The 11,183-nt window shown below is 53.2% G+C and overlaps 1 protein-coding gene across 2 annotated transcripts; it reads left to right on the forward strand.

Moving 5' to 3' along the window:
- The first annotated feature begins 353 nt into the window (after positions 1–353).
- CLDN19 (claudin 19) lies at positions 354–7,531 on the forward strand. 2 transcript variants are annotated; one of them, XM_039868813.1, is made up of 6 exons: positions 354–605; positions 1,350–1,662; positions 2,772–2,936; positions 3,040–3,124; positions 4,911–5,063; positions 5,854–7,531. In XM_039868813.1, exons 2-6 carry the CDS (start codon positions 1,440–1,442, stop codon positions 5,900–5,902), a joined length of 675 nt encoding a protein of 224 aa, XP_039724747.1. In that variant the 5' UTR covers positions 354–605; positions 1,350–1,439; the 3' UTR covers positions 5,903–7,531. The 2 variants fall into 2 exon arrangements, 1 of the variants encoding a protein (XP_039724747.1); XR_005654086.1 differs by having other exon boundaries at positions 359–1,662; positions 4,911–5,739.
- The last annotated feature ends 3,652 nt before the right edge of the window (positions 7,532–11,183 follow it).

Below are 11,183 nucleotides of genomic sequence, written 5' to 3' on the forward strand. Positions count from 1 at the left end.
GGGCGGGCGCACAGGGCAGCCATTGTCTGAGCAGTGCCTGGCACCCTCTCGTTTGCATAGCCACGTGAAGAATGCAAGGGTGCAGGCTGGGGACGTGTCCCTGCAGAGGAGGGCCAGGGCTGTGGGGGAGGAAGTTGACTAGGGTGGGGGTCAGGCGGAGGAGGTGGGGAGTCAGCAGCACGACTCTGCCTTTCCTCAGTACAGTCCAGTAAAAGCAGGTGGCCTCTGGAGATGGAAGGGGACAGCCAGGGGCGGAGGGGAGGGGGCTAGTGGGAGTGGGAGCAGGGTTGTGATATCCCCCCTGCACCCATGGCCGAACTGAACTGAACGTGAGGGGATTGCTAATGAGCTGGAGGAGAGTTAAACATTCCCCTGCTCCAGAGGGCTAAGCTGGGATGGGAGAGAGAAGAGGGAGGTGGGTGCTAGGAGGGGGAAGCCTGAACCCCAGGAATGTGCAGAGGCCACGGCTCCCTCCCCTCCAGGATGCTCTGGAGCTGGGGGCCGGGGCCCAGTGCCTCCGGCCCCAGCAGGAGCTGCTAAGCCAGCCAACAGGGGATTAACGAACGGGCTGAACAGTCTGCCTTCCTTCAGGCTCATGCTGGAAGGTTGGTGCTATTTCCTACCTCCCTGCCAGAACCTTTGCTGACTGGCAGCCAGGTCTGACCCAGCCTTGACGGGGCCCCTCTTCTGCCCCCGCAGATCTCAAAGAGACCCCACAGTGTATATTCCCTAGTGTGGCCTCTTCTGTTTTGAATACACATGGCTCCTAGGTACCTTAGACCCCCTCTCCCTAAAACCTCTTCGCCAGTCCACTCTCCATATCTGCCTTCAGAGTCCTGTCCAACCCTGAGGTCTTACCTGCTGCAGACTGGAATTCCATTTCCTTTCTGTCCTTCAGTCAGAGAGACAGAAAGCCCCCAGGGTCAGATCAGCCACGCAACATCCAAGTCGTCAGCTCAGGGCTGGTTCTTGGGGTAGGAATTAGAATTTTAGGGCACTGGCATCAGGTTCCTAAAGTAGTTTCCCTGAGGTGGGACCCTGAGGACGAGCAGGGTCCCTTCTCCCAGCCCCTCCCTTCTCTATCCCTGGGGGGTAGAGGCGGGGCGGAGGGGGGAGGGGGCACCCACCTGGGTCAAGGCCCCGCCCTTGCAGGGGGCTGGGCAGGAGCTTTGCTGGGGACCCTACCCTGGCTTAGGCAGCGGCTGTGGGCGGGCCCCTGGCCTTGCCAGCGCCTGGGCCTCCCCCTGCATTCTAGAGCCCCAGCCGCTGCCTATGCCGCTGCCTTGGCTGGGCTGCCACCTCTTCTTCTCATTCTCTGACCGCTGCTGCACTCCACCTCCCCTGCCCAGCTGCTCCGCTCACCTGGCCATGACCCCGGCCCCCCCAGGGACCCTGGCCCAGCACTGAGCTCTGGGACCCCCAGCGCCCTCCCCTGGGCCATGGCCAATTCGGGCCTCCAGCTCCTGGGCTACTTCCTGGCCCTCGGTGGCTGGGTGGGCATCATCGCCAGCACAGCCCTCCCGCAGTGGAAGCAGTCCTCCTACGCTGGCGATGCCATCATCACCGCCGTGGGCCTCTATGAAGGGCTCTGGATGTCCTGCGCCTCCCAGAGCACCGGGCAGGTGCAGTGCAAGCTCTACGACTCACTGCTCGCCCTGGAAGGTAGGCCTCATGCCAGCTGGGTTGGGGGTGGGATGTGGGGCGGGGGAAGTTTAGAGCAAGCTTTCCCACAGTCTGCCATCTGCACTGGGCTCCAAGCTCCAGCCCCCCGCCCCTTTACACTTTTATAAATCTAGGACAGCCCGGTACCTCACCGCAGGCCAGTTCTGCCACTGTAACCTTGAAAGAGTCACTGATCCTCTCTGCGTTCCTATGTCCTCATCCATAAAGGGGATACTATGACTTTTATAGGTTGATGGGAGGGTCAGGTGAGATGAGTGTCCGGCACTCAGAAAGGTTCAGGCAAGACCCTCCCTTCCACTTCTCTCCATGCTCTGCAGGCAGACACGCTTGTGCGCACACGCCAGTCCTGCCACCTAGACAAGCATGCCAGCATGCGGGTACACCCACACACATGCACACATGCACACGCATGTGTACACACAGGGGCTCGGGCACACAGGCCCCTTTTCTCTTCCTTCTGGGGAATGGAAGTAAACCTGACAAGTTGGCTAGTAAACAGGTAGCTCTGTCACCGGTTCACTGCAGCTCTGTTCTTGGCTCATGGCCAACCCAGGGACGACAAGCCAGAGCTGGGTTGCCATCGCATGGCCCCTGGGACTCTGGTCCCAGCAGGTCATCTGGCCCCCCTCAGGGATCCAGTTCCCCTGAGCTGTCCCCAGGCCCAGGACGTACTGAGCAGCAGGCTTATATGGCTGCCATAGGTAACTCAATGGGCAGAGGGGAAGGTGCCGAGAGTCAGAATGGCCAGTGGGGGAGGCATCCTTGCCTGAGGGCCACCTGGGCTAAGCTGGGCCTCAAATGCCCTCAGCTCTCCCTTTTGCCAAATCTGAAAGGCCCCAGCCAAAACGCAGCAGATTAGAGAACTCTAGCTGCCTGATCACTCACTACACACCACTTGGAGGAGCCTACAAGGGGGAGTGAAAAACGGGGTTATGTGAGAAGCTCGACCCCGTCTTCACTACCTCCTCACACCTGCCCATGTGGCAGCCCATGGGGAACTTCCAGCTCCTGCCCCGGCCCTCCCATCCTGGGCTCCCCTCACCCGCCCACTTCTCCCACCACTGGCTCAGTCCCTCTCGCCCACCCAGGTCACATCCAGTCTGCACGAGCCCTGATGGTAGTGGCCGTGCTCCTGGGCTTCGTGGCCATGGTCCTCAGTGTCGTTGGCATGAAGTGCACCCGGGTTGGAGACAGTAACCCCATTGCCAAGGGCCGCATCGCCATCTCTGGGGGTGCCCTCTTCCTCCTGGCAGGTGAGTGCCCTGGCTCTTTCTCCATCATCTTGGCCATGGCCGGTAGCCACACCCTCGGTGGCTAGCTGGGGGCAGAGCTTAGCACTCCCTTCTTTGTCCTTAGGCCTCTGCACTTTGACTGCTGTCACGTGGTATGCCACCCTGGTGACCCAGGAGTTCTTCAACCCGAGCACACCTGTCAATGCTAGGTGAGTGCCAGGCATGACATGGGCCAAGTGATAAGCTGGGCCTCCTTCTCCACCACCTCTGGGGCCGCTGGCCTTTGTCCCGTAGGACACTCGGAAGGGAAAACAGTATGTGGCCCCAGATGCTGTCGCTGAAAACCTCTCTGGAGCAGGGAACCAGGCAGGGTGTGCTGGGCCCTCTGAAGGGGTAGAAGGTCCGCAGGAGCTAAGTGCTCTGGCTCTGGGCTTAAATCCCAGCTCTGCTCCTGCTGGCTGTGTGACAGGCTAGTTCCTTAATCTCTCAGCGCCTGATTTCCTCCCTGTAAAATGGAGATAGGACCGAAAGACCAGTGCAGTTGTGTGGGTTCAATGAGGTATTCAGGTTAGGGACTTAAATGCAGGGCCTGGGCCTTGGTGAGTGGAGCTATTGTTATTCTTGCAGGAAGGGGGTGAGAATGAGGCTGGAGAAGAGGGAGGACAGATCATGGAGGGCCTTGCAGCCATAGGAAGGTTTTGTTCCCTAGCCTGGGATAGAAAGCAGCTGACGGTTCCTCCATCTATGGTGTGAAGAATGGTAAGGAGAGGGCAAGACCAGTAAGGTGCTGTTGCAAAGGCCTGGAGCAGAGGGTTTGGGCCAGTGGAGAGTAGGTCAGAGATATTTAGAAGGTAGAATGGTCAGAATGTGCAAGGCCAAGGACGAGAGAGCCAAATAGGGGGTTCTATGAAGGGCCTGGGCCCCTCCCGGCTCTTCCCTCACCTCTCAGCTCTGCCAGGAGCAGAGAATGGTACAGTCTCAACCCCGGACATTGCAACGGGCCTCAGGCCCTGGTGCGGAGAGAGGATGAGAAAAGGTGCCTGAGCTATTGCAATCAGGAGGGCTTCCTGGAGGAGACAGAGGTGTGGAGAAGGGAGGAAAAGGAGACCTCAGGTGTGAGGCTTGTTCCCTGAAGCTGGCAGCTTTAGCCACGAAGCTCTGCCAAACAAGAGGCAGTTTAGCTCAGGGATGCCAGGCTGCACTTATCTTTTCATCCCTTCAACATTCCCTAAGGTCACCTGTGTGGCAAACCCAGTCCTGGGCCCTGGGAAAACAGATGAATCTGGTGCTGTCTGCCCTGTAGGACCTCCCCAGGGAGCCAGGCAAGCAAAGGACTGAATGGTCACCTAGTGAGTCAGTGCAAGGCAGCCGAGCACAGAGGAGCCTAGGAAAGTCCCTTAGAGGAGGTGGCATCTGAGCTGGGCCCCGAAGGCGGGAGTGCAGAAGGCGTAGAAAGGGAGAAAGTCCAGGAGGGGGTGCCTCGTGCAAAGGCACAGGGGTGGGGAGACTCAGGGAGCTGCAGAGGGGCCTGGCTGGTTAGCAGAGACCATGTGTGGGGATCCTGGAGTGCCAGGCGGAGGGGTCTGACCTTCTCCAGAGGGCAGTGGGGAGCCCCGCCTGGGAGTTCTGTGGACCAGACCGAGATGAGAGAAATGGGAGGGATAGCCCTGCTCCTCCCCATGGGACCTGCAGGCCCTCCCAGACCCCATCCACTGGCCCGAGATTGCACAGAGCAGGCCCCCCTGGGCCTAGGTCACCCTGTGTGATGTTGACATGCTGGGGTGGAGGCAGAAGAAGAATGAGCATTCTTCTCAGCTTATACGGAGAGGCTGAGGAAACTTCTGAGAACTCTGTCCCCTGGCCCCCCCACACATCTCAGCCTCCCTCAAGGATCACCCACCCTCTGCAAAGGCCGAGGCTGCGGAGCCCCTGAGAAAGACTGAGGTGGTCTGGGTTTGCAGCCACATCTGATGGCATACTCTCTACACCCTATAGGTACGAGTTTGGCCCAGCCCTGTTTGTGGGCTGGGCCTCTGCTGGCCTGGCCATTCTGGGGGGCTCCTTCCTCTGCTGCACATGCCCGGAGCCTGAGAGAGCCAACAGCAGCCCGCAGCCCTACCGGCCTGGCCCATCAGCTGCCGCCCGAGAGTACGTCTGAGCCCGCCCTGGCCAATGGTCTCCCACTCAGCACCCTGCTGGCCCCTGCAGCACCCCGGGCAGGGCCAGTAGGGCACAGGGTGTTCCCCAAGCTCGCTTAGGACTTTGAGCAGCTTGTCCCCAACTTAGGCACCTCCCCTTGCTCTGAGACTCAGACTTAGACACTCTGAGAGGCCAGAGAGAGGTGGGACCCAGCCCACAGGAGCACACAGACGTGCAGGTGCAGGCATGGACCTGTCCGCACAGCCTCGTGGCACCAACGTGTTTTTCCACACCAGCCCAGGTGCCGGCCCTTTTACCAGTGGCTTATTTACTCACTGAAGGGCTACATGAGTGTCTACTCTGCTGGGCCCTGGGGACACAGCAATAAAGATGAACCTTGGGGCCCGTGCTCTGGGGTGGCCAGAGCCCTTGGCCTCCCCAGGCCCACAGGTTCCTCACAACCACCTGATGAAGGAGGCAGTGCCGGGATGACAAATGTCCCCACATTACACATGAGGAAACAGGTTCAGAGAGACCAAGAGGCTTGGCCCCATTATCTCTGAGTTCAGGTCTCAGCCTCTTTCAGCATGCCCAGCCCTGCGGGGACACCCACACAGTCTAGGCCGGACCACATCACCCCCAGCCCTGGGAACGGGCCCCAGGCAGTGCTGCTGTGAGGGACCAGGTATGACCCTGTGGCCGGTCCCTGGGCCTGAACCCCACAGCCCCTGCCCCCCACCCCCATTTCCCCCACTGCTGCTCACTCCACTAACCAGCTTTCCTCTCTTTTGACTTTCAGACCAGTTGTTAAATTGTCTGCCTCCGCCAAGGGCCCCCTGGGTGTATAATGTCCAGGTCCCTAGCCTGACCCTGGTCCCTGCCACACCTAGACTGTGTGTGTGGCATTTTTTGGAAAGAAAAGTGAACATCCAGCCCCAAGTGTGGTGTCATTTGATCCATTCCTGGAGCAGCTAGGGTGGAGCCTGGCTCAGGGAGGTCAGAGCTGGTCCCTGAGGTTGTTGGGCATAAAGATGGGGAGACAGAGGTCCAGGGTGGGTTACACAGCACATCCAAGGCTGGTCAGGGCTCCTGCCCCCTGCCCAGTAACCTCCCCAGCATGGCTTGGGTTAGTACCAGGACCCATCCTGAGGCCTGGCCCAGTGCCGGGAGCCAGCCCTGGGATTGGGGAGCCCCTGGTCTAGAGAGAGACACAACCCCACCCAGGTTGCTTTGCTTGCCCCTGGGAGCCCTCCTGGGAGAGGAGAAAGTCCCTGGGAGGCCCTTCAGCTGGCTTCTGAGGATCAGAGCTGAGCCGAGGGAAAAACTTCAGGCGCTCACTAAGAGGAGAAGGGACTGGGGGAAGGATGTTAGGGCCTTTCAGACATTAGGACTGTCCTGAGCAAGGCTGGAAGCTCCAGCTCTGCTCCCACACCAATGCTGCCCCCTTTCCACACCCACCAGTCCTCCTCTCCAGTCTGCTGGGGCCTGCTACATCCCGCTCCTGAACCGGGGCAGGGAGGGGGTGGCCCGAGGCTACCTGAAACTGCAGCTGGAGCTCCATCCTCACACAGAGGTACTGTCAGAGCCAGAAGGGCTTTTGGTTTCGAAGTACAGGTAACCACTCCTTTAGTCTAGACGCGGGTGACGTCCTCAGAGGAATATCAAGAAAATTAACCCAGATCAGCTCCTCCTCTCATGCTCAGGCCTCTCCCACCCCAAATGTCCTCCCTGGACTCTGAGTCGCTCTCTGACCGCTCTCTCAACTGGAAAGAGCTGACAGTGACTGCCTCTTGCCTTCCCTAAGCCCTCCTCAGCCAGTTCCGTTCTGGCTTCCTCCATCATCTTCTGACCACATCTCCCATCAAATCACAGATCCCAAGGACATAGCTCAGCGTTCACAAGCTTGCCTCTGAGAGGTGAAGTCAGACAAAATGACTGTTGGGGGCACTAGGGCGGGGCAGGGGGATGGGAGGAGAGAAGAGCTGCTGTAGGGTAACTGGCATGGGGCTCTGGCCTGGCAGCTGCCGCACATCCATGGGAAGCCTTAGGAGTGGCTGTTTCATGAGGCCTGTCCAGCCTCTGGCCAGAGAGGGTGGACACCTGATCCTAAATGGGTTTAGCAGAGTCCTGACCCTCTCCTCCCAATTATGAATGAGAACTGTGAGAGTCCCTCTGGGGGCCTGAGCTGTAAGTCAGCTGTTTTCACCCCTGGGTATGTATTTGACACATCCCAACTTAAATTGGCCTGGGAACGGTCTGAGTTCAGGCAGATCCCAAGGGATTGCAACATGTGGTAAGCACTGAGGCCTAAAGTTGGGGCTACATTTCTCACTACTTTGAAGGGGGTCTCGGAGGGAAAAAGCCACCCTACAAGAAGCGAGGAAAGCTGAGAAGCAGCTCTGCCTTCTTCTACCTTTCCTGAGACCAGCTGTTCCATGCCACATCCTTCCAATAAATGACCCCTTTTGCTGAGATAATTTTGAGTTTGTTTTTTGTTACATATAGTCAAATGTGCCCTCGCACCAAATTTGGAACCTGGAAACTGTCACAGTGAGGGTTTTGTTGTGGGTGCCAGCTAAGCAGGATGGGATGCAGGGCACAGGCTCGATCTCCCTGCCCCAGGCTGGGGTTTGGCACCCCTTGCTATCTGGTCACGAAGCAGTTGTCCAGGAAACTGTCATCTCTTGAGGTTCAGAGTCTGTCATAGGCTTAAGACTATTACTGAACAAGGGTCCACTATCTGATGTGCATAGAAGCCAATACTATGGCACCAGCTTTTAAGAAAAGGAGCTTTATGTGCAAGTCAACTGGCAAGAAAAGGCAAAGCTCAAATCTGTCTTCCTTGATCCAGGATACAGAACGGGGTTTGAAGGGCTGACAGTTAAGGGTTCACAAATGTTACTCATGTGTTTTACAAGTGTTCTCTTAAGTTGTGTATCCAAGGTTTAAACTTTCGTTCTGTGTCTTATTAGAAAAAGGCTAAAACCAAGTTCTGTGGTTATAGGACTTGGTAGGAAGATGTTGGGATAGAATGAGCTGACTGCTTCTTATGGATTTCAGGGATAGGCTATGAGAGACAAGCTCCCTGCCAGTGAGTGGGCCTGACAGCAGGGCAGGAACAAGGTTCAGTGTGATCCTTCATGAAAGGAAGCCCTTTCTGCCTATAGCCAGGGACTAGGGAGACGGAGAGTCAGATCACCACATACAACCCAGTTAACACACTGATTAACAATGCAGTGAGGTGCTGGCAATGGGAAGATGTCTGGGAGAAGTGGGAGGGGTTTAGGCTAGAAGAGTTTGGGAAGCCTGTCTGTACCAACTCCCTCACCCCACCAAGCCTCTCCTGAAGCAACCTCTTTCAAATGTCTACATCAAGGTCACCAGGGCTGCCAACCTGCAGCAGGGCCAACTTCCCTGGCCTCGCGGTTGGGCTCCTGTTTATTGACCCAGGCTCAAAGCTAGAGAACTGGGTGGAGACCCAGAAGGTGGACCAAAAGTCAAACTTCTACTGTTGTTTATTAGCAAACATTGGTCTCCAGAGAATGAAATTGGCAGAATATGGTTTTGGGAGGAATATACCTGTATGCCCGGCCCTAAGGAGTACTCAGGTAACTAAGAGGAGTGAACTCAGGGCACTGGAGTAGCTGGCCAGGGGACGCATCTATTGCCTGCATGAGAATATGGGTATGGTCTGAGTATTAGATGCTGTCAAGAAATGATGGTTAATTCTATGTTCTATGTATTTTTCATTTTGTGTGATGATGACACTACGGTTATTTTTCTCTAAGCCTTTATCTGTTAGAGGTGCACACTGACATAATGGCTGGATTTGCTTTAAAATACTCTAAGAATGAAAAGGTCAGGGGTGGGGGAAGTTATGACTGGTAACCAGTGGTACTTAGAGGTTCACTCTGTGTAGACATCTGCAAATGAAATTAAAGGTTTAAAATCCCTTCAAGTTTTGCTGGTTGTATATTTAATGTATCCTTGCTGGCTACCTCAATAAACGTGAACGCTTTAGAGCAGGGATCCTCAACCTCCAAACTGCAGATCGGTATTGGCCCAGTTCCTAACAGGCCATATAGCAGGTGAGTAGAGGGCAAGGGAGTGAAGCTTGATCACTAGCATCACCGCCTCAGCTCCACCTCAGATCATGAGGCATTAGCGTCTCATAGGAGCACTGGTTTCTAGTGCCAAAAATGTTGGGGACCACTGCTTTACAGACTTGTTACTCAAGGCACAGTCCTCCGACGGCAGTGTCACATCACCAGGAAATTGGTTGAAAATACGAGATCTCAGGACTCACCCCAGACCAAGTGAAACACTCAGCATGTTAACATGATTTCCAGGTGATATGTGCACACACTGAAATTTGGGAAACGTAGACCTATGCTGGTGGGAGCTGCGTGGTATCTCTCCTTTTCTAGATGAGATTTCAATTGAACTCCCTTATTCTCCATCATTTCCATAGTAGGTATATTGAAAGTGGGTCAACTTATGATTTTATCTAGAGTTGGCAAAATTCAGGGGGAGCCCCAACTAAACCTGATGCAGGTAAAACTGGAAATAAAGAATGAACAGAGTTGAGCTTCCTGACTTTTCTCCTCCTAGAGCACATAAAAATAATAGTTCAGTTTATGAGAAACTGCGGGCAATTTTATTCTGGACAACTCCTGTTGAAAACAGCTAAAAATGTTGGGAGAAGCTTCATAGCATTAAAAGGCTGACATGATGCTATGGAATCACTTAGTGAAAACCTGAAAAGCACTCTCTCACCCTCTCCGACAAATGGTGGCCCATATAGGTACCACAAAACTCAGGAGTCCTTGCCTGGCAGGGGATGAGATTGGTTACGTACAACAGGAGTGAACAAATAAGTAAATTTACCAAAGATAACAGGAGGCAGGCTTCTCATGGTCAGAGAATCAATTTACGAAGGTGCAAACGGGGAAGACTAGAATAAATTCTGTGGTGTTGGATTGGAATTGCAGGTATCTGGATGAACACCTGGCTTTTAATATACATAAATATTAAAAGTTATAGTTGTGTATATACATGTGAGATACATATACACACACATACATATATCTATGAGCTCTATCTTCCAAAAAGGCCTAAAAGCAATGACACCCCAGGTAAGGGTGATTTCTGAATACAATTCTCCACTAAAAGGTACCAGAGCTCCATGGAGAAATGGCTGATTTGAGTGCTGAGGTAAGGAAAGTAGAAAATAAGCTTGGAGTATATTGATGTTCCAGAAAGTGAATATCGATTAAAGTTCTGTCTTTAGCCGAGACAACTGAGCATCAAAATAAATAATGACAGTAATGAATTTTAACTCAGTGAATAAAAACAAGAATCCTGAATAAGGTCCATACTGATATGAATAATTAAATAAGTGAGGAAGAAAAAGCTCTACAGTAAAATGCCAACTAATACGAATAATTTATTAACTAGTAAGTACAAAATATTTTTTTACAATGAAACACAGGAGACATATCTTAATCAAGTGATAGCAGCATTGATAATGGGACAAGTCAAAATTGTGTGTCCCTTGATATAATGCAGAGAACACAGCATCATTTATGATATTCTTGCTAGAGGTACATAAATGGAATCTACTTACAAGACAGAAAAATCCAAATTGAGATTATTGTACAAAATAACTGCTTGCACTCTTCAAAACTATCAACATTATGAAAGACAAGGAAAGACTGAGGAGCTATTCCCGAGAGATTAAAGAGATATTACAACCAAATACAGTGAGTGATCCTAGATTGGATTCTGGACCTATAAAGGACATTCTTGGGACAATCAGTGAAATTTGAATGGTATCAGTGGTTTAGATAGTAGTACCGCATCAAAGTTAATTTCCTGAGCTTGATAGTTTACTGTGGTTTTGTAGATAGTGTCCTTATATTTTAGGAAATACACACTGAAGTAGTAAGAGGATGAGGCATTGGAAAAAATATTCATAGATACATATGAAGTTACAAAGCAAATATTTGCAGTACAATATTAAATGGCAATCTAAGCGAAGGGCATACAGAAATTCTTAGAACTATTCTTCTTGCAAATTTTCTGTCGTTTGAAATTATTTCAAGATAGAAAGTAAAAAAAAAAAAAAAA

Source organism: Pteropus medius, unplaced genomic scaffold (assembly GCF_902729225.1).
Source record: "Pteropus medius unplaced genomic scaffold, Ma_sr-lr_union100, whole genome shotgun sequence".
Lineage (NCBI taxonomy): Eukaryota > Metazoa > Chordata > Mammalia > Chiroptera > Pteropodidae > Pteropus > Pteropus medius.